This window comes from Corvus moneduloides, chromosome 5 (assembly GCF_009650955.1).
Source record: "Corvus moneduloides isolate bCorMon1 chromosome 5, bCorMon1.pri, whole genome shotgun sequence".
Taxonomy (NCBI): domain Eukaryota; kingdom Metazoa; phylum Chordata; class Aves; order Passeriformes; family Corvidae; genus Corvus; species Corvus moneduloides.
In genome coordinates this window covers 11,972,315-11,996,210 of record NC_045480.1, presented here as the reverse complement: position 1 = coordinate 11,996,210, position 23,896 = coordinate 11,972,315, and the positions used below count along the sequence as shown (strand labels likewise).

At 38.1% G+C, this 23,896-nt stretch overlaps 1 protein-coding gene across 8 annotated transcripts in view; it reads right to left on the bottom strand.

The window, feature by feature from the left end:
* Window positions 1-23,896, bottom strand: part of PPP2R2C (protein phosphatase 2 regulatory subunit Bgamma) — a 207,936-nt gene that overhangs the window by 97,072 nt on the left and 86,968 nt on the right. The window contains exon 2 of one of the 8 annotated variants that reach the window (XM_032108541.1): window positions 23,288-23,374. The exons of 4 other annotated variants lie outside the window; for them this stretch is intronic. In XM_032108541.1, the coding sequence (XP_031964432.1) occupies window positions 23,288-23,374 (87 nt within the window). Of the gene's footprint in view, window positions 1-3,564; window positions 3,715-23,287; window positions 23,380-23,896 lie in introns of those variants that run through there. 3 more of the 8 variants (XM_032108544.1, XM_032108545.1, XM_032108548.1) reach the window with 3 other exon arrangements.

Genomic DNA, 23,896 nt, shown 5'->3' with positions numbered 1-23,896 from the left:
GGTAAGGGGAAGGTGGTTTTTGGTTTGGTATTTTATTTTTGGCACTAACTTTCTGTATTTTTAATTAGCAATAAATTAATCTTTCTCTAGTCGAGTCTGTTTTGCCTGTGACAGTAATTGGTGAGTGATGTCCTCTCCTTATTCTTTCATCTTACTTTCTTCCCCTGTGCTGCTGAAGATGGGGAGTGAGAGAGCAGCTTGCTGGGCATCTGGCAGCAAGCCAAGGTCACCCCACTACGGAGTTCTTGCACTTGGGGAAAGGCATACATTCCTCCCTCAACAACTTAGGCTATGAGTCTTTGCTTTGAAGTGGAGGTACCCATCTGTTCTAGGTCAGCTGTAATAGGTATTTACTGCATTGCACAGTGAAGAATCACAGCCCTGCCTCTTCTTCAACCGTGTTTAGGGCGGCTTTACTCAGGAGACTCTCTTTGCCTGCGTTGTAAGGATGCTCAGTGACTTTGGCTTTACAGGCCAGGGGAAATCTCAGCCCTGTTCCTCTTTGTGCATCATTTAAGAGGTATTCAAAACCTCCTATTAAGCATTATCAAGTGAAGATGACAAGATAAATGCCCATAGCACAGCTACCTAAACTGCTTTTAATATTAGAGTTGATTTTTAAACCAAGCCAGAGTTAAGTCCATAACTCCACAGTATCAAATTGATTTACTTGGTCTATAAGCATAATTTCTGAGCTTTTACCGGCATTATAGAGTGTTACAAGCCACCCACACCCATGAAAATCCATGTACTTTTTTTGAAATTAAAATGAGGGGAAGAGCCTTACTTTGGGTTCCTGAAAATAGTGGCCTTGTTTTCTATTAAGGAAATAATGAACTATGGGGTATCATATTTGTTAATATGTTTTCTGTATCTGACAATGGCCAAAAAAATTTTAAGGTGTTTTGAGCTCCAAACTCATGCAGTCTTACAGGAAAACTTTATGTTCCCAAGAAACTCCTACATCAGAGACCACAGACCTGGAATTAACAAAATATACTTTGCTTTTGGGAGGTGATTCCATCATACTGATGATAAATTGCTTGATATGTTCTGTACATGTTGAAAATGGGAACATTTCTGTTTCATCTCAGATCTCTGATGTATCATAATTCAGACATGAAATCAGCCTAATTTTAACCATACATCTGTGCTTGATCTGTACATACCTCAAGATATATTATAAATGCAGACATATATATATAGGATGAATACAGGCTTTGTTAAACACTATCTCAGAAAGTATGCATGCCCTTTATCTTCTGAAAGATACTTACTTTATTTCAAAGTCACACTTTTATTTATTTCACATTCCATAAAACTTTGAAAAATTGCTAATTTGGCTCCACAAACAGTAGACGTCAAAAGTAGAAATAAGTAAAAGCAGGACAAAGAGAGCCCAAGAAACTCAGCAAAGCTACATTCAAAGTTTTAGTTGCCCGTGATTTTAAAACACGTGAGTTTCCAATACTTCCTTTGCTCATCAGGTAAGAATGCTTGATGGGCTGACCATCACAGAGTGATCACTCTTACCCATTTCTCATACTTTCAGAATGGGATTTTATGGCTAGCTTCTTTTGATTTTCCTTTACTTTGTTTACAAGGGATGAAGCAAGGAAATTTTTTTCACTTGAGCACTATCCAGGAATTCACATCAGCTGCTTTCTGACAAAATATGAAATAGTACTCTGTGGTTACTATTACTCATGCAAGCACACATTTTCCGAAAAAGAACTACACATAAATGTATGCTGGAAATACTGACATGCTCCTGGAAGTATGGCCCTAGCATGTGCAAGATCAGATTTTGCTCTCCTGCCAGTAATTCTATTCAACTTATGTCAATGACAATCTATTCTGTTCCCCAAAACTGTAAATTTTCGCTGAAGAGTTTACAATCTCAGGTCAGAATCCAAATAATAAAGACGACAAGCCAGAAAAATCATTATTCGTTCTGTTTATTTAAATGTACACACTCACTCTTGCCTATATAAATCAGAAAAATGTGGATCAAGGGCAGTAACTTTTTATAACAAAAAAGGTCAAACTCAAGGAGGACTGGATACAAAACTGTCAGTGACCTCAGCACTGAAACAAATCCTCCATGCTCAAATTGGCATGAAATCCATGACAAAGATGCAGCACAGATCCAGTGACTGAAGCATACGATGATAAGGCCTGAACTAGTACTCGAGAGTAACCATCATAACAATGGCTCCAGCTGTTTCCAAGACTTTCTTTGGGAGAGGGCAATACAAATGCTCAGAATGTCAAAGGGAATGCTGATATTCTGTTACCTTTCATTTGCCTAGCAGAAAGGCATCATTTCAGCCTAAATACTTCCATTGTTCTTATTAAAATTTATTATGACAAAATTATTATTTAGACAAAATAATTATTGAATAGTATTATAAGAAATTTTAAAACTAACTTGAACCACCAGTTTCTATATTAAAAAAAAGTAAACTGCTTAGGAATACATATCTGCATGTCAGCCCAACTGATGGGTGTCTGGAAGCAACTCATTCATGTGTAAGGAAACTCAGTGATAACACTGTGGAAACTGCTCCTCCTACTAAACAGTAATGCTGATAAATCTAGGGTCCAGGAAAAGTATTAAACACAAAAGAAGGTATCTTAGCACAAGCACAGTATACTCAGAAAAAAATTCATCTTCATTATTACAATTCAGTTACAGGAAAACATCTAAACCATTAAACAGATGTCAGCACACTGAGTCTTATGTTATTACAACCTTTTAATGTAGAGCCTCTTTCTTTCCCGTAATATTTAGATTTCTGAGTTCAACAGTGAGTTGACCTAGGCAGTTCAAGCTGTTCTGCAAACTAAAGATGTTTGCTTGGTTAGTCTCAGAAGAAGCTGTGTTAAACCAGGAATTTAAAACAGACAGGTCTATCCAAACACCTTGTCAGAGATCCCCTGCATTACAAACAAAATCAGCAGCCCTACTGAAATATGTAATATTACACTCTCTGAGAAGTTTTTCACCCTACTATGGAAATTATAAACCACAGCAATGACATGACCTAATTTGCCAAAAGACACCTGTAGAATTTGTAGCTAAATAAGAACAAAGACTCTTTATTTTAGATCAGTGAAAAGTGTCCATCTACACATGGTCACTAGTATAGAAGACAGAGTCAGTATCACTTCATTCAATTTTCTGTAGCCCAGTTAAAACATACAAACAAAACAGTGTGTGCAATACAGTTGGTGCGTGAGACAGAAAAAGGAGAAACAAAGAAAGAGAAAAAAGGCTTCACTTTTATTGTAAGTATTTAGTGTTTGTATTACCTCTGGGACATCTCAGACTCTAAATAACAACATTCGGAACATCCACTGTCTACATATACCACTTCCTCTAAGACGCAGCTGTTTTGAAAAATTTTTATTGACTGCTTGTAAAGTGACAAAATACAATCAATGAACTGTAGGCACCTTTACCACATTTGCTCTTTGTAAATTCCAAGGTCCATTGTCATAAGGGATTCCTGTAACCAGCCATCTGGGATGAAAACAAAAATAAGTGACAGGCATCCCTACCTCCCAGTCCATCTCCAGAATCAACCTCATAGATGCTCTCCCCTTCCATACTGTCTTTAGGATGCAGCAGAAAGCAAGATCTTCCTCAATGATTTTCTCAGGCTCCAGAAGGAAGCTGAATCCACCCACTCTGCAGCCAGCAGGTGATATCTTTCAAATAAAAACATAAAAACAAAGCTATTTAGCCACCTCTGGTATACAAGAGACTAATTTAATTTCATTTAACGTCTCCCTTAAACCATCAACTTTTCAAGACTGTGTGTCAGTTCTACATCCAACACTGCAGCTCCTTACATCAATACAGTCTCTTCAGTGGGTATTTGAGCTTCTTTTCCCTTGTAAATTCAATGGTGATTCACACTTCAAACCCTCCACCCAATATAAAGAGGTTACATCAGTCCAAATTCCAGGACTCTGTTAAGGTGGAAAGCCTCAGCACAGATCCATGCTCGTTGATGGCCTGACAGGACTAGAAGCAATATACTATATACCCACATGATTAGCTCTTCTCTGGCACACTGAGAGTACTGTAAAAACAAACTACATGCAGTTTGCAAACAACTACACAGACTGAAAACACACAGATCATGTGGGTTCACTTTCTTACAACTCTTACGGTTATTTTAAGTATAGGTGGAGAGAGAGTATCTCAGTTTAGTAATGGATTTGATTTGCAGATGACTATCAAGAAGCAAAGCATAAAGATGGGTGTGGACAAAAGAATAAACCCACCTCACGTTTTATTTAAGAGAAGGACAATAAGGAAGCAAAATTTCTTTTCCTTAAATTGAGCCTAAATAGCTGATTGTTTTGCTATTAATGTCCTGTGTAGCTTGTTTTTACCAGCACCTTCTCTTTCTGAATAAAAGAGAAATAACTGTCAATTAATTAAAAGAGGTACTAAGGAGTCAGGAAATATCCTCACATTAGTGCCTTTGAGAGGCAAAAAGAGACAAAAAGCAATCATGGAGTTACTAGATTAGTTTTGCAGCAATGGAGAACTGTCATGTGTCAGATGCTCATGATCTAGACAGCAAAGCAAGAATGAGCTCCAACAGTGTAAGATTTGCAGTATGATTATTTTAAAACAAAGGACAGCAGAAACCAAAAGGCATCCAAAAAGAGCTCTCTGCCACAAATGAACTCGGACAGGCCAAGAACAGAAAACACAGTGAGAGAACAATGAGCAAGTACATGAATGATGTGATACATAAAACTGTTCAGGTATCAGTAACTTTGAGCTAGTCATGGAGCAATGCATTAGCTGTTTCCTTGCCAGTTTCAAATGAGCAAATAACAACTAATTTATATTTGCAAGGCCTTCTCTTTTGCTTTTCCATGTCACTAAGAAAATAATCAAACTGGCCCATGCAACTGTGTCTTATTAAAGGCGTGGAAAAGAGAAAAAAAATTTCGGATTATCATGAACTGCCCTGCATTCAACATTAATTCCCTTCTTCAACTTCCTATCAACAAGAAAGCAATAAATACTACAAACAAATCTGTATTCAGACATCAGGTAAAAGAAACCAATAGTTCAAGTATTATGTCATTTTGTTGACAAAAAGAAGAGCATACCTAGAAGTCTCACACCCGATGACCTCTATTTCTTCAGTTCTTCCTGCATCTCTCTCAGCATCTGCATGTTTTTGTAGGTTTTCCGCTGGTTGAGCCAGTGTAGGTGTATGCCATGTAACAGAACATGCATGGCACTGTAAAACACTGAGCAGAATTCCAACGGAGTCAAACTTGGAGTACAGCCATATTACGCTGCTGATGCCTCTTCTTAAACTTGAACCAGCAATTAAAGGTGTTCTTCTAAATCCATTTGCATGTTTTTCAGAATGTCTCCTACTGCAGTTTGCCATAGAGTGAAGACTCAGAAAGGATCCACCATAATGCTGATTTTTAGTGATGAACTACCCATTGCAAAAATTTGGTTAAAAAAATATTCCATACTCTTAATTTTAAAAATATGAAAATACATACCAAATAAATAAATGCAACACAACAGTAATAGCATCAAGCTCAGGCTGTGTATTTACACCTGAAATATGTATGCTCCATATGCTGATTTAGGATACTCAGAAGAACATTAACAATCATAGATCCTGTTTATAAAAGCAAATGCCCTCAAGCAATGCATACTGGATCCCCATGATCAAAGTTCTACTGTCAGTGTCACAGGACTCAGTACTACCTTTTCTAAACAAATGGGTCAGATGAACAACTAACCATAATTTTAGAAAGTCAATCGCAGCCCTTCAAATGTAAGAACTTTTCTTGTAAGTTTGCTTTTGGAAAGGTCACCTTATTCTGCTGACATCTGGGTTTTTATGATGAATGCTAGAGTCCTCCTGCACAGTAACAAAGAAACACGTTTGTATAAAGTAACTGACCAAAGGACATTGTGCACTGTCTAGAAACTAAGCATTACATTTTTACCTGGGCCTTATGCCTGCATATGTGGAGAAAAAAATTTGTGCCCAGCATAAATGCCTACTTCTACATCTACTTAGACACAGCTGTTGCACAACCTAATGTGTTCACTTATCTGTAAACAAAAATGTGTGTCCTTATGAAAAATCCATCAAGTGTCTCATTTTTGTCTTATCCTGATTAACTAAATGAAGTCTGCAAGCCTTTATCAAAACCTGTACGTGTAGAAAGTACACCTACAAGACAGTCAACGCACAGGGGTTGATTACTAAAATTAAGTACCAGCACTGAAAAATACAAGCATTTCAGTGCAAGATTACTAAGACAGTAAGTGGAATCAAAGTCTCCACTGCCTAGTTTGAAAATTACTATTATTATTCTTATGGAAAATTGAGATTAAAAGAAGATAAACAGAAGAAAATCTGTTTTAAAATAATTATTTTATTTACATTTCATTGTGAAACAACTGTTCTTTATTACATGCTTGCTGTCTCTTTCCACTTGGCGTCTGTACCAATATTGCTTTTAATAGCATTTCACTCACAGCTGAACCTTTGGGGGGTGGGGGGAGGCACTGTTAGTAGATACAAAACCCCCTGTTGTTCTGGTCTGTGGCTAAGAAAACTTTTAATTAAAAACTGAAAGCAACAGTACTGAAATCTAGAGCTGCTCAAATGTAATCACAGCAATGGAGTAACCACAAAGGTGGAATTCTTAGTAAATAACTGTTTCATGCTTGGCTGTATGTTTACCCCATACACAACAGAGAGAAAAACCTGAAATGTTTCAAGTCAGTCCTTCCACAAAGAAAAAATTCCGAAGAAGAGCAGAGAAGAAGGAGTAAAGTTGTTTTAAAACAGAATGTAGAAACAAGCTTGATACTTTTAAATTACAGAGCATTTGAAACTTACATTATAGGACTCCTCACATAGTTTCACTGTTTGGAAGCTTCTTGATCATCTTGATCATTCAAGTCCTTCTCCCTACTAACATCATACATAACGAGACAATCATATGTCTCATTTTCGACCATCAAAACAGAGAATAAAGCCATGTGACCCAACCATCATTTGGTGCTGTCTTCTGGTCCTTGATGAAAATGCTATCATGAGAGGGAAAAAAACCCAATGAATATGTTTACTTAAGTCTTAGGGAAGTCTTAGCAAAGATATTTCTGGTGTTGAGGGAACACGACACAGAAGGAGGCTCAGGAAGAGTCTCAGCAAGACCAGTTGTTCACAACTTCTGCCTGAGTGTATTTCTCAGAACCATCCTTGTCAGAGCAAGGCAGTGGGTAGTGAAGGGATAAAGTTGGGAATGCATAACTACTTGCATTATTTATATTTTTTCTCTCAGAGTGGTTAAAAAAGCCTCACTGCTGTTTTAACCCAAGCCAAGGAGTTATGTTCCCAAGCAGATGTGCAGACAGAAGACCAATACATAACTGCTGTCATTAGCCGCCTTCTTCAGACCAGAGCCTGGCTCCAAGCGCTGTACAGGAGGGTGCAGAGAAATTGCATATGCATCCAAGAAAACCCAATCACATGTAAATGACTGCAGTCCCTTGATCTTTCTGAAATGATGTGGTTCACCCTCTGGCTGCGGATATAGGGTTTTGCAGCATTAATCCCCACTAATGTAATGTAACAATACCACTGGAGTATATGTACATTTTGATAACAGCATATGAAGAAGCACAAACTGTGTTACAAAAATCCAAGCATGATAAGAATATTCATATTTGCACACTTTAAACCTTCAGGGAACTTGACAAGTTTAATTCTCCAATTAAAGTCCGAGAGACCGCAGTTTTCTAGATTTCATACCAAGTGCTGAGATAACAAACATGCCAAAATTAAAATGCAAAGGGAAGACTTCAACTCATAGAATCACAGAATCTCTGAATAGTATGGACTTAAGGGATCTTGAAGAAGATCATTTAGTTCCAACCACTTACCACGGCCAGGGACACCTTCCACTAGACTAGGTTTACCCAAGGCCCCTATCCCTGTCTTCGAATGCTTCAAAGGGATGAGGCAACCACAAACTTCTAGGGGCAACCTATTTTAGTGTTTCACCACCCCCACAGAAGAATAATTTCTTACTCATATTCAATTTAAACCTTCCCTCTTTCATTTTAAGGCCATTCCCCCTTGTCCTGTCAATATATACACCCCGCTAGAGAAGTCCCTCTCCAGCTCCCTTGCAGCCCTTCAGGTACTGGAAGGGCACAATGAGGTCACCCCAGAGCCTTCTTTTTCAGGCTGAACACCTCAATTTCTCAGCCTTTCCTCACAGAAGAGGTGCTTCAGCCCTCTGATCATCTTTGGGGTGCCCTAAGTCACCTAGCACACTGCTCTGCTAACTCAGAGACCCAGTAGTCTCAAATACAAGTTGTGGGTGCACTTTTTCAAACAAAATTTTTCACAATTGATTCCTACGTAAGCCCAAACTTCTAGGCTGCAGCTAGACAGACCTTTCTCAGGTGTCCACTGTCAACTCCTGCCCATACGATCTTGGAGGGTTTGGTGGCCATATATGCCTTCTGAAAGATACTGATATTTCTCAAAGTTTACCATCAAATGGATTCGACAATGAATTATCAGTGATCTCTCAGTCCTGTGTCTCTGCAGGCAGCCAACCTCAACATAAGGAGTGCTGCTAAGCTAGTTATTTTGTGCTTTCTCTTCATTTCACTCATTTGTTGTAGGAATTTATTCAAGTTAATGAGATCAGTCCAAATTCTTCATACATATTTCAGTGTTTTTCAAAAAAAAGAAACCAACATTTTTAGAAATGGGCATAAATCTTGTATTCAGTCAGGCATGACCAATGCTTGAGTTGTCCTGCAGTAATACACTAACAACAAGGCCTTCCTGACTACCAGACTTGATAATCGTAATTCCTTCCTAACAAGGCTTTCAGTGAGACTTTATTATTCAGAGACAGCCTGAGATGAATAGATTCACCGTATTTCACCACAAAGCTGCATTTTTTTTTTGAGGTATCTCCATATAGAAATCTCAATGAAGTCAAAAGGAAGTTTTTTATAGACATAGGCATTTTAAACACTGACAAAATCCTCACTTCTCAATACGTTAAAATAAGCTGCCACTCAAAATTTTGCAAAAATACCGGTCAAGTGCTAACTGGTTTTCCGGGAGCAGCCATGAAAAGAGAGGTTGTGTATTCTAATCCCACAAAATGCAGTTCAGGGAGGGGATAAAAATCATTACCATACAGATGAATTTCACAACTTCATTCCTCCAAAAATATCCACTGAATTGGCAAGAGGGGTGATTCTGAGGTACTTCATTCCACACGTTTTCCATAATAAAGTTTAACTGTTTCAAATACCTGTTTTATTCACCAAACTGGCTTTACTCCCTCCCATCACAAAGCACTTGACTTTCCAAGTGCTTTCTTTATACACATATTGTGACCACTGTGAGAAAGCTATTTCATGGCACTAATGTGCAAAAGGGTTGGCAATTCAGCCATTGTTTTAGCAGAACAGACTAGCACAAAACCTTGACACAGTACTCCATCGTGGGCCAGTGCCATAAGGTACAGTGTGGACTGTGGCACTGCCAAACAAGAATTTCCATCAAGCTAACACAATATTCTCTATTATCTTAGAAAAATAATCTTGCAATCTGGTTCCTTTGCTAATAGCAGAAACAGTAGCTATGACATGTGCAGAAGCAGTAGAGGCCAAGCTAGTATTTTTTTAAAGCCACCTGCTGATGTTGATAGTGATCTGGAAACATACACCGCATACTATGGTTTCTGTTCTAGGCATACTAATTCAATAACAGAGGGCAGGATATTATATCAGAAATATTTTCTTTAAAGATGTGTCTAAGAAGCCAATTTCTCCAACTTGAGCTTTAGTACACAGTCAGTAGGAATCTGTGTATTGCTGCAAGGATTAATGAAAGAGTGAATTTGACATTTACACAAATTGATTTCTGCATACAGTTAAGCTCTAATACGTTACCAACACAAAAGCACACCTTAAAAGCAAAACCCAACATGACAAACCCACAAAGAACATCATAAAAACACCCCCCAGAACATACTTCCTCAATAAAGTAAATTTTCAGCTCAATCTAAATATAGTCTTCAGTTTAAAAAGATAAGTGTTTCACATTAGAGACAATGCTAACAAAACAGCAGAATTTTTCTATTTCTAGTAGGACTGTCTGTTTCCAAAGAACAGAAGCTGTATTTATTTTGAAACCCACATTCCTATTGCAATTAGCAATGACTCTAGAAGCATATAGTAAAAAAAAGGACTAATCAAGGTATTGATCAAAATAGGATTTGATGGAAACTGTACAGGAAATCTGAACTAAAAAAAGAAAATCATAAAAAGAAAGCACAAGTGAAATAAAAAAAATCATCATCTTCATTACTAGCTTAGTTTTATTTAGTAGTCTGCAGCACAAAACCCATTTTTTAACCCATTTGCTTTCCTTAAGTTTTAGCTGAAGGTCTAAATGAAGCATGTAATACATACAGAGTATTTTCTCATTTGCTTTAACATTAATTTTCAAGACAATGTTGAAAAGCTGAATTTATGCCCAGCTGTGGTTTTTATAACCAACCAAGAGAAATTTAGTTTGTATGCTAGAGCAACTGTGGAAATCAATTCTTAATCTATGACCTTGCTTACCACAGCTTGAAGCCTTGCAATAAATAAATGCCTTGAGCCACACGTAAGAAACACCTGGTGAATCAGAGACAAATAACACAAATCTATATGTGTATATATAGTATTAGAAAGGTCATATAAAATACAATATAAGCTTTTTTCTTGCTCTAACATAATAATGTTTGAAAGGCAGGACCAGGTAATTGCCTGCATTAATATCCAGGTGAACAGTCACAAGTACCTATTTTCTTTTCAAATTACAGTGTTCATCCTTTTAGAGGACTTCTTGTAGCCCACCTTTTTTTTAGTGTGGAAAATGCTATAATGCTTAGAAATCTCTGAAAAATATCTATTTTCTTTGTCCTAGCATATGCAAACTCTTTCTCTAAAGCACATTTAAGCTTCCTTGTGAACACTGTGCAGCATTTCATCACTAACAACAGGAAAACACATGCCGGAGCTCATGTGTTAACCTGCACTTAGTCACAATTACCCTCTTTTATAAGCTGAATCTCTCAAATCCTCATCCCATATGGTATTATTTCTCACTGGAGTACAAGCTAAAAGAAAAAAGAACCTATAGTAATGTCTCACCACTAAAATTCCAAAATAAATCCTGTAAACAAACCTGTCCCTCCTTAAAAACACACCTTCCATTCTTCATGTATTTGATTGACTGTAGATTTTAAAATCAAGCAGTACAACATAGTGCTAGTTCAGCTAATTTCCCTCTCTTGATTGTCTCCTTCCTGAAACACTGAAATTCAAATGTGACTGTGACTGACACTCCTTTTGAGATTAGCATGGCATTATTAGTTTGCACAGCAGGTGGCCAAAGTAACTGCTGGAAAGGTTTCCTTTATTTTAACCCTAAAGGATGTAATCTAATACAAAAAGAAAGAATTTGGAGGCTCACAATTACCCTTGAATTGGAATTGTACAAAGAAGCCAAAGCAGAAAGAAGACTGTTTTCTTTAAATAAGAGTTGCAGTCAAGGTAGATCATTAGGTCCTTTCTTATGTTACATTTTCACAGATCCTGCGACGCTTGATATGCAGAAGAAAAGCTAGACTTACACTGAAATTATCAGGCTCATCCTACTTCGTTCTACCTACGAGCATAGGCACACCTAATTAACATCCACAAAACTTCTCAGGAGACTTCTGAACTTCTGTCCTCAATGTATGGATTTATTCCACTCTAAGGGCAACTCTTACAAGTATGATGCCAAGTATTTATTGGTCAGAACTGATGCCGGGAAACAGAGAAACTTTCCAATGGAACACAATGGTTTTCATACTGAAAAATAAGCTGTGTTTGCCCCTACCCCAGAAGAAACTACTCTTACCAACAGCTAAAGAGCAGGAGGAAGTACAATCTCGTGCATGCTTTTCTCAAAAGCAGGAATTTTAGCTTGGCAGTGACTTTTTAATACCTAGCTGGCGTGATACACTCTCATTTCGAACGGAAGCCTCTCAGGTAGCATCAGCATTCTGCAGATATAAAAGCACATGCAGGTCTTGAATTCCCAAATATTTTGAATATGACACTAACTAACAGAGATCTCCACAGTGGTTTGTGGGAACAGGAAGCTCTCAGCATGGCCACTGGAGAAGTGGGGAAGCCCACACAGCCTTCCTGGGTGGCCACCAGCTGCACAGCCTGCAGTCCCTCACCAAACTGAGACCCACAGCACTGTGCAGCAGTCACTACCAACTCCCTACCCAGCTCCACCTGCTATGTCCTGTAGGGCATTTTAAATTAGTCTCCATGTTACAGTCTTAAAGGCAGTTTGTTCTAACTGCAGGAGAGTTGCTTGGTGTATTAATTTGCATTGGCAGAAACTACTTCCCCGCTAACAAACAACAAATTTACGTTACAATCTGTAGCTGTTTATAACCAATGACCCTTACAAAACAAGTTAAGATTTAATATTTGTGAAACAAAGCAAAGTATTCACTGATGGCTTTGTATCAGCATAAATGACTAATTACTTTAATCAGGAAGCTCAAAAGATAATGAACTTGATTTATTATAAACACAGGGGCTTGCCCTCTTATAAAAATGACTTGCTCTGCAGTTCACGACTTATTGATTTATGGCACTACTTATAATTCTCTTATTTTTAAATTTGATAGTGGGTGAAAAATGAATTTAAATAAACTGGAAAAATACACATTCCCAGTGTAACTTTACTCAATTCCACAGCAATACTCATACATTATGTATATCCCAGTATTTCACCAACAGTAAAAATACAAAACTATCTGAAAAACATGCAGCAAGTAAAAGATTCATTTGGTCAAGATTACAGAAAGAGTAATCTTTGGCTTTCTCCTACATGACCCCTCATTATTTAGTGATACCTGACATCTGTTGCTGAGACCAGCTGAACTCAATTCAAATCTGGTCTATCTAGGAATAACTGAGAGAGTCATAAAAAAATCTCTGAGGATAGATTATGAATCAATTACGGCTTAGAATTCCATCAGAGAGAGAGAGAGAGAGAGAGAGAGAGAGACTGAGTCTGTCTGGAATCTGGTAGACAAGAAAATAACATCTTTGCAGAAAAGCCACTTTGGAGAGCACTTTGCTCTGTCCTGACCCCTGCACCATCAGTCCTTTACTTCACCGAAGGGCCATTTGTGGACAGAGAGCACTTAAAGCATGTCACATCCCCATGACAAGGTTTACAGATTTACTGCATTACATTCAAACTACACAATACAGTGATAAATTTTACTGTGCATATCTTTTAAATAAACATTAAAACATTCATGTCAAATCTACCTACACTAAGATTAAAATGGTTAGGACTGTCACCCATGTGAAGTCCTTTAGGTTTCTCCAAAGAAAATGACTGCCATGAGTTTTCTCTTTCTGCATATTTATGTTGCAGATTTTTGAGGAACCCTCAGGTGCATTTCTATGTATTTTGCTGAAATGTCTTTCATAACTCACTGGTAACCAGCAAAGTTCTCTGGCTTATCTTAAGTTTTTTGAGTAATCACTGGAGTGCCAGGGTATTCAAGGGCACTGTTACACAACTGAGTATAAGTACAGTTTCTCAGTCGTTATAGAGGTAATTATTATTATTGCATCGTTATTTGCAGAAAATAATTACAAAGGGCAATGTGAAAATATATTGAATGTGAAGAATGTTTTCAGGGACTAGACAATCAGCTCAGTCTACATTCAACTCCGGAGTTCAGCTAAAACAAACCATATTCCTCAGGGCACTGCAACAAATGGATTATCATAAAACAAAGACACTTGGCAGCAAGGTTCCTATTACAGCTGCTTCTTGTGCTGACCAGTCACCATGACCTCATGTTCCCCCTGTTTTAATACACCCTCACACTGTCTCTTTCTTGTCTCATACTTAACACTACATTCCTCTGGGCAGAAACCACCTCCCTGTGTGTTTACAGAACCAGCTGTGCCTAGTGAATCAGTGCTATCACAGTTTAAATAACAGGAATGATATGCATCTGATTCTGGTTTAGGGAAGAGTTGAACAACACATTCAATTAAGTCTCTGCATTATCAAAGGCCATGGAAATCTTTATTCTTGAGGTTAGGGTTTTTCATATTGTATTGTCATTTTGGTATCTTCTTTCTACCTTTTTCAACCTGAAAAAAATTTAGTCACCCATCAGTTCTGATATCTTTGCAATTATTACCACAACCACATCAAATGCAAGTAAGAAGTATTTTCACCGGCACTTCTGTAAAATAATCTCTTATTTACCTCCAGCATTTCTTCCAAGCCTTGTGGCACAGAGTGGAAGTCCCAGAATCCAGACTGGAATTCCGAAATTTGAAAGATATCCATCACAAGATTGCTAAAAGATACCTGCTTTGGTCCATGAGAGGCACACAGGACCAACCTCTGCTCTATTCTGTAACCACTCACTGATGACCAGATACCAAACCCCACTTCTGCAAAGCTGCAGAAAACCACCTGCTACTGCAGTAATTATAGTAAATATAGAGACCAGAAGGTATGGGATACATACCAATGTAAGACAGAGTATCATCAGGCTTGGTTAGCTCAGTTAGCTCTGATAGCCTGTGAGAAGTCTGGGAGTAACTTATCCAATGTCACACTACAATCATGGTTGTCTGAAACTGCAGACATAATTTTTAAGGACCACTGATTAAGATAGTTTATCTTCTTTGTTGGATTTTTAACTCATGTGAATGCCTTACAAATAAAGGTGCCCTCATTCTATGAAGTGAACCATCTGGAGTTCTTTTTTTTTTTAATCCACAGTGTTAGAGGTCAGGCAGAGAAAAAGAGTTCAGGGGAGGATTTGGAACAACTAAAAAGGAATGAGAAATATGAGTCTAAAAAGAATTAATACAAAAGAGGAATCCTCATCTGCAAAATGAGGTTCAGCTATTTTACACAAAAAGAAACCATTCCTAAATAAGAAACTAAATACATACTCGCTGGTTAAATCTGGGTTAATGTGCTCATTCTGGCTGGGGTAATTTTCTTCACAGTAGCTAGTATAAGGCTATGTTTTGGATTTGTGCTGAACACAGGGTTGATAATACAGAGATGTTTCTATTATTGCTGAGCAGGGCTTACACAGAGCCAGGGTCTCTTCTGCTTTTGGTATGGCCTCTCTGACAAGGAAGTGGCGGGTGCATGGGAAGTTGGGAGGAGACACAGCCAGGACAGGTGACCCAAAGTGACCAAAGGAATATTCCAGACCATGTGACATCATGCTCAGTACACGAAGTGGGGGAAAAAAGAGGAAGGGGGGCGGACATTTGGAATGATGACGTTTGTCTTCCCAAGTCACTGTTACATGTGACGGGCCCTGCTCTCCAGGAGATGGCTGAACACCTGCCTGCCCATGGGAAGCAGTGAATTAACTCTTTGTTTTGCTTTGCTTGTGTGCGTGGCTTTTGCTCTCCCTATTAAACTGTCTTTATCTCAACCCATGAGTTTTCCAGCTTTCACCCTTCCAATTCTTTCCCTGATCCTGCTTGTGGGGGAGCGAGCGAGCAGCTGCCTGGGGCTTGGCTGCCAGAGGGGGTGAAACCACAACAGTTCTATACAGAACTATTATGGCAGTGAGAGTAGTGCTACAGAGCAACATTTACTGGCAACCTGAAGATCATCCCAACCTGCAAAAATGTCTTAATTGTGCTTTCTTCAGAAGGAAATGTTTTAGGCAAAAAATTTATATTAAAGCTTATATTTCAAAAGGTACTTCTGTTATTGCAGCAGTAAGACTGGAAACTCACTCTCCCAGGCATTTATTTTGTAACAAACATTTAATTTCATATTTGGTTGTGTTTGAAAACTCTCATGGAAAGCTAAGCACTCTGCTCTGCTGCTACTGTGATCTCTGACACAAAAAATGATATCTCAGAAATGGTATCACTGAAAATGATAGCTCAGGTTCACTAGCAGGCTTGTTCTGTTGAGCTCAGCAAGAGAGAGAGGCTGCCTGGTATCAGTCACTCCTAGAGGCTATTCTGACTTGCACTTGCTAGCAAAAGTCCTTCAAGGACCATCTGCCAGCCAGAACAGTGGGGGGCAGGCGGGGAATCATTCATGTGCACACTCAGGTACTGCCAAGTCCTTCCCAATTCTCAAAAACTTCAAACAGTAGAAGCTACCACAAGCAATATTTAAGATGTCAGTATGCCAGTTTTTTCTTCTGTGGAATCCTCAGTATAGAAGCACTCCACAAGGAGAGACAAAGAGGTTACATAGAAAGAGGAGAAGAAAACTGAACAGGAAAAAGAATTTATCTTTTATGTTCAGAATATTGCGGTTATGGTCACAGGACCATGGTCAACATTATCAAGCACTGCAGGATAACTATGCTGAAAAGATACATCTCAAAAGGCTTATTGGAAAGGCAGGGGGACACATCAAATATACACAAAAAATGTTTGCACAATAAGCTCATATCCTCAAAATTGCTGATACAGGTCTATTTATTTAACCTATTACTATAAAAACACATAATAATCCCAAAGCATTCAAAACAGGAAATGCATAGCCGCTTATGTTCCAATAAGAGAACATTCTGTTTCCCTCAATCAGATTTAAAGACGCAGATCAAAGAGAAAACATCTAAAATTAAATGCAAAACCTTATTCTAATTTGAGAAAAGAAAAAAAAAATCATATACTGCAAATACATAGATATATACCCTTTAAATATATGTACATACATACATATTGCAAAGTTAAGAGATTAACTGGCTTAGCCTGTCCTGTTATGTGTACCCATTCCATGCTTCCAGTTTTATTTTTCTGTAAATGCGCCCTTGAAGGCATCAGCTTATATAGAAGGGCAACAGCTGTTCAGCTCTTGGCATGATTAGGATTTTCTCCCTCTATGGTATTGGACAAAGAGCATGGTGATCCTAAATGAGCACACCCTACAGCTTTACTATTAAAGCCTTCTCTTCCTTCCCACCACAAATGTCTGTTGCTATCCCACTATTCATCACACACTTTAAGTGACACCTAGCATTTAGATTATACTGAGTCTTAGACACAGCCTATGGAACAAACACACTTGAAATTAGTAATACTGACTTCAGTGAAATGCTTGGTTTCATACCACAGTGCTCTCTGCCTCTAGCACAGTACCAGATCTTTTCAAAGAGTGAGCAACAACAGAGGTTTTTCCCTATCATCAAATCTTCAGTTTAGGTTTTATGTTTACTTGGCTCATGGAAAGAAAGAAAGAAAGAAAGAAAGAAAAAGACATACTTGGCTGTCCAGATGAAGCACAGTGTAACTGGTGACACACTGTAGACAAGGTAAAACAAGTTCCTGCTCTGCAAGGAAAATTCCAAGCTAAGCAGTAAGCCCCAGTCAGGTGAGAAGTAGATCTGCTTGCTGACATTGTTTATAAATCTCTCCAGGATGGGAGAGGCTTTAGTTTTGTTTTACAGTGGCTTTTGCTGATCTGTTGATATCAGTCACTCTTCCACTCTCATTTTCATGCAGCTCTACAGCCAATTCCATGAAACATTGGTTCAGCTTTTTCTTTTGCACATTGATATTACAAAACTGATTCTGTGAACAAGGAAGATGTTTTCTGTATCTAACATTAACACAGTAGCATTTTCTTTATTCAGGTCTTCTTCCTGTGAAGGGAAGTCACCGGCAGGATCAACGTGTGGAATAGATCTCTGTGACACAGCCTTATCTCTTAGCAGAGTTTCAGCACACAGACTCTATGTTACCAAGCTAACAGCATAAGCAAACGAGTACAGATATTAGGAAGAAAAATACCATCATTAGGAAGGCATTAGAAAATAATGTGGTGCTCTATCAGCACCACAGATTAAAAAATTTTATTACTTGGAGGCAAGGCTCAAGTCAATTTGCTTCCCAGCTTCCTTTACCTTGTGAAGTGTCCAGCTCAAAATCAGCATGAGATCTACTCAGAACTTGTGTCAGATTCCAGTCCAAGTTACAAGAAAACACACACTTGCACCATCTCCAGCAACAGATTACTCCTCACAAGAAATCCCTATACACTTACTAAGAGGTTCAAGGGTAAAGGCAGCAGGTTCACAGTGCACTTGTCACAGTCACTGCACTGTGAGCTGTAAAACCAGGAAAGGCAAAGTGCACAGGCCGTAACATCAGTTTTCTTCTGCACAAGCATTTAGCCAAGAGGGTATTTTATGGGGAGATGCAGAAGAAAGCAGGGGGAGGGAAGGAAGAAGCAGCATCAGCATTAATCTAGCGGCACCCACCCTACAAAGCCCCCAAAGGTGTCCCAGTATGCTCTGCACTATCAGGGACAGCACAGCCCATCAGCCACCAGGCAGGAGTGGGGCATGAGACAGCACTGAATCAATTACTTCGAATCAGACCTTCAAACTATTGCTAACCACTCAGAACTTGGGAGCCAAACCTCAATTTAGTACAAACAAAGGAAATAAAACCAACCTAAAATCCTAAGAGAAACGCAACCCCAACACCTATTTACAATTAAAGCTTCCTTTCCAATTACACATCAATTCTTCTGAATGTTTTTCATAGTTCTGGAGGTTAAAGAATACTGTCCCATTGTGCTCTACCTGACATAAATATGCAGCCTTTACTCCAGCACTCTTACAAAATGAAGTAAACTAGCACAGAGACTCCCTTCTCACAGACCAACAATGTTGGTACAAACACTAGTAAAAAACCCCTCAGAATTTAAAAAAAAAGAAAGAAAGAAAAAAAAAGGCAATTGCTACCCAGAATAAATGTAATTCTTAAGTTATCTCCACTGCTTCCATCTTAAAGAACAAACAGGACACTGCTCTTCCAACCTGGTCACAAACAGCCAGAATACATTTTTTATTCTTTCCTACTCAATTATCAAATTAAGCTTTTTTTCTTTTGACAAACCACAGAGCAATATAAATGGCACGAGGTCATTCAGCACTTAACACACAGATAGGATCTGATAGACTGTTACAGCAAAACCTCTAAATTCCAGCTAACAACTCAGCTTGTAAGATCAAATCAGTTTTCTGGGATTTTAATCACTAGGGTTTTTTTCATTACAGATTAATAAAAATTAAGGGATTGATTAAAATTTAAGTGCTTTTTAAGATGCATCTGTCCTTTAAAACAAATTACGCTTTCTTTTTCCTGAAGCATATTCTTAAGTATTTTTTTAAAAAGAACACATTTCCTAATTTGCTTCATCTCCCTATAAGAGCCTAGAGTATTTGATCAAGCAAAAGAAAACCTACAAAAAGCCACAGCCTCCTGGCACAACAACCATTAAAGTGCACGAGAAATTCACTATCAGTTCCAAATGCAGAGTAGATGAGCTTAAGAAAGAAACTGCAAACAGTATTTAAGTGCAAACAAACCTTCCTTTTCCCCCAGAAAATCTCAAGATGCTAGGGTCTCAGTATTTACTAATTTTTCATTTGCTGCATACTAAAGTAGAAAAAACTTACAGAAAATTTAGATTTCATCAGCCTCAATACCCGTGAGCTGTTAGATCTCATCAGTCTTCCTAGGAATCAAAGAATGACAAAACCAAAAACCATGGGGTTTTGTAGTTGATTTGATAGTTTGACTTTGTGAAAACTCACCTCATTTGTGAGTCAGGATTTTATGGGATGCAGAGCATGATGGTTACCTGTGTCATCATTATGATAATCAGATGGCATTCTCCTAAGGCTCCTGAAAGAGGATTTACATTCTCTATCACCTTTTCATTTTCTGTCTGCATATCTCATCCCTGTGTATGCAGCAATTTTTTGGTTGAACTGTTTTCAACATCTGAGTTCAAATACTCTGCTACAAGATTAAAGGTGACACTCTCAAAAGCAATTTCAATAGGCCTAAATTTTCTAGGCACTCAAAAGAAAATAATTAAATGGGTGAAATTGTTATTGTGGGACTTGGGGGACTATTTGCTTGTTTTTTCCTTGCACAGGTCTGCTACAAATACATACTACCTGCATCACTGGAATATCCAAAGACTTAGGTAGGGTCGGCTTTATGTGTGCACAGAAAAATATATTACCTGCCCTGTAAGAGTTCACAACAATGGTTCTGCAATGAGTTCCATGTGTGGCAACACTTAAACCTTTACTTATGCCATAGTACTGCTGTAAAATACTAAACAAATTTAAAACCAAGCATTTTTCATGTACTCTGTTATACAGATTGATAATGGTATCTTGTGGCAAACCACTGGACTAAAACTGTGAACCCAAAGACTAATAGAGGGTAAAAAACTTAGTCCTTCATGAAACCCAAAGAGACACGTGACAAATCCCTTCCTACAATCCCAATAATTCTAAACAGTAACATGACAGAAGCCTGTGAAAACTATAAGTCTATGAAATCTGTTGCACAGCCTGATAGTTGAGCAATGAGATTTCATTTCTGGTAACTTTGGTACTTTAGCCTCCCTTTTACTTACAGATGCCAGTGGCATAACATTTTGATTAGAAGGCATTTCCTTCTGCTGTATCTCAGTAATTTATTTTTAGAAGTCCATTGCTGACACATAAAGCATGTCTAAGTGCCTCAAAAAAACACTTCCTTTTGAACAATCTAACACTACACAGTTCCTTCCAGATCATCACACACAGACTAATGAATTCCACCCTAGCTCCAAACCTGCTAGGGAAATGCTTTTCAATATGTATCTCCAGAAGACTGGGAATAGGCAAAGTCCCTTCTGGTTCTATTATAAACACACCTATATTATCTTCACAGACTGAAAGTCAAAAAAGGACCAACATTTTAGCCTGAGGGTTTCCCAACTATGCCAAAGACCACACATTATTCAATGTGAACCTAAAATGTTTCTTATTCCTTGTTTGCAACCTCTGTCTCTGACACTTGATCCAAAATTCTATGTCCCTTAAACTCTCTTATCTAGTGGTTGGTGAAAAAAATGAGATTGTAAACTGAGCCTGAAGCCTCAAACCAATTTACTGCATCTTCAGGAAAATCTTTATGTACCCTCTTGAAAGACTGGTTTAACCTTCCTCTACTCTCAGTCCCTGGGAAGAAGCTCTGAGAGGCTATACAATCACTGGGATATAACTGGAGGTAAAGACAAGTTGATAAGGTGGAAGCTCTTAAGACAGGGATCTGTAACTATGAACGTAATGCCAAAGCCTCTTCTCATGTAAGCAATCACAGTAGAAACAACGGATTTGTGTAAGGAAAGACTCCAGGATCAAGGAGTTCTGGGATGCTCTGGGCCATATGCTGGTTTACAAGTGTGCTACTTTAGATCACCACTACTCAATGTAAATATGCAGAAAAAAATCAGACTCTGTATTAATTAGTAGTCACAGAAAAAAGATGCAGAGACAGAAAAATGAATATGGTATGAATAAATACTGTGTGAAGAAAACAGGCTCCATGACCATTCTTTTGTGTTTTACTGAAAATGTATTTTTGTACTTGAATTTAAAATAAAGTCTATTATAAAAAAGGTTTAATTGTGACAAGGTATATAATTATCTTCAAAGTTTTACATGGCAGAGAGGGAGGTTTGAGCTGAAATTCTGGACTTCAGGTATGTGGGAGGCCAACCCCAGACCTCTCTACAGCTTTGTCAACATCAGTAAAAGATTAGAAATCTGTACTGCACTCAAAAGAGCTGAAAAAAAAAAAAATCAAATCCACATGATTTATTGGAACCATAAAAAGATTAAGTAAGGTGACTTACTAGTAAATATCCTAAGGCCATGTATTGTCATGGCAAGGATCCTCAAAACTGTTCTCCACTTTATGGACCAGTCTCAAATGACTTCTCAACAGGACTTTGTCATTAATTTTAATTATGAATGAAGTCAATATCCCCTGCCTGACAAAATTTAAAAAAAAATAAGAAAATTAAAAGTTGGGAACTGTTTTAGCTGTATATGGAATGAATACTATTCTGACTCATAACCTTTAAAGAAAAAAAATTAAGAAATCCCTTCAGGAAGTCTAGTTTGACCAGGAAAATTAACTCTTCTTACTTTATGATCTTGTGGAAACAGGCAGGAACAACGCTAAGTTTATACAATTACTGAATTGTACAATGACCTCTTGTTATCATACCTGTTTACAAACAGCCATAGAAACAGAGTTAAACAAACTTAAGGGCCTACACTACAAACGACAATCAAGTCATTGCAAATCCTTCACTCAGCAATTGAAACTAGAAAAGTAATTCCCCATGACCTAACAGGCTTGCTAAGCCTTTGTTTCCCATTTTCTCAGATTTATTTCAGTATTCAAGAGATGTAAATTTGGCTGAAAACAGAACACTTCTCACTGTATTTCAAGTAGCTAGTACTTAAGTAACTCCTGGAATGTATAGGAGAATTCATTTTCCAAACTGGTAAGCATTCATTAGTTTTGTTCTGAAAACTTGCATCAGTCATTAATTCCTCTCACACAATTTATCACATATTTCTGGTTTGGATGACAACTATCTATTGTAACTGCAATACATACTCTTTATTTTCATATAGTGTAGAATGTTGCATGTCTAGCTTTAGATAGGCAGATTTCATTAATTGTAAAATTATCTAAAAACGAACATTAGTTTACCATCTTAATTGATGTTAATATCTAAATTACATAGTGATTATGAAAAGAGAAATGGTTAAGATACGATTTTGCAAAAGAAACCTAATCGTTCATTTAGATACTGGAAACCAACACACACTTTCTTATCAATTTCTGGCGCATTTCAAAGTATGCCTCCTGGGCTAGTGCCCTACAGCTCCTCTTGCACACATAGCTGCCACCAGTAACTGTTCTTCTGTACCACATTTACAACCAGGCTGCATTCAGTTATTCACATGCCACTTCAGAGACGTGTACATAAGCACTGACAAAGTCTTTAACAACAAAACAGTGCAAAAAGAAAAAAATATACAGGTGCCATCCAACCACAAAGAAATACCAAAATGTGACAGCAGTCAAGCAGAATAATGCAACCTCAACTAATCCAGCCCGCGCTGCTTTATGATACATAAACTGATTATCTTAAAGACTGGCGGTTCACTCAAGACAAGGGTTCAGCCTCCATCCAACAGCCTGTCCTGCAGGAACCACTGCCCTGCAGCAGTCTCTGCACAGACAGAGACTCTTCCACCCACTCACCTCCAGAAGTGACTTCTTCAGAACTGGACTGAGGAACATTGGCAGGACAGTGTGGGGAAGCTTGCATTGCTGCCGCCCTTGCTATACCTGTCCTGTGGAAAAATAGAGGACTTAATTTCCAGGGCTGTCAGACAGCACCTTCCACATTACAAGTGACGGAAAAAGAAATGAATTTGAAAATGCCTGATTTGAGTGAGTACATTTTGGGGTTTGGTGAAGAACCCCCAGTTCCTACTGAAGAATTTGGATTATTTTCACATCTTCTGTGCAGCTCCGTTTGCAGCAAGCTGGATTCTTTGGTTCATGAGCTGATGACGCTCTTGCCAGTTACCTATTTAGCAAGCTGAGATATGGTCACTGAGAACCAACATAACAAGACAGCCTAAATAAAATAATTAAGGAAATCATATTTAAAACAATCTCTGAACTCTGACATGAACAAATAACCACTGAGCAGCTCTCCCTTCTACCTCCTTTTCAAAACAGCAGTTTTCTACTCTTTATACATTTCCGTTACAGAAACCATTACTATATGAATTACCTAACAGAGGAACAGTTATTTTGCTTGTCCTGCCCAACCCACTCCATAGAGCAACTTTATTTGACTTC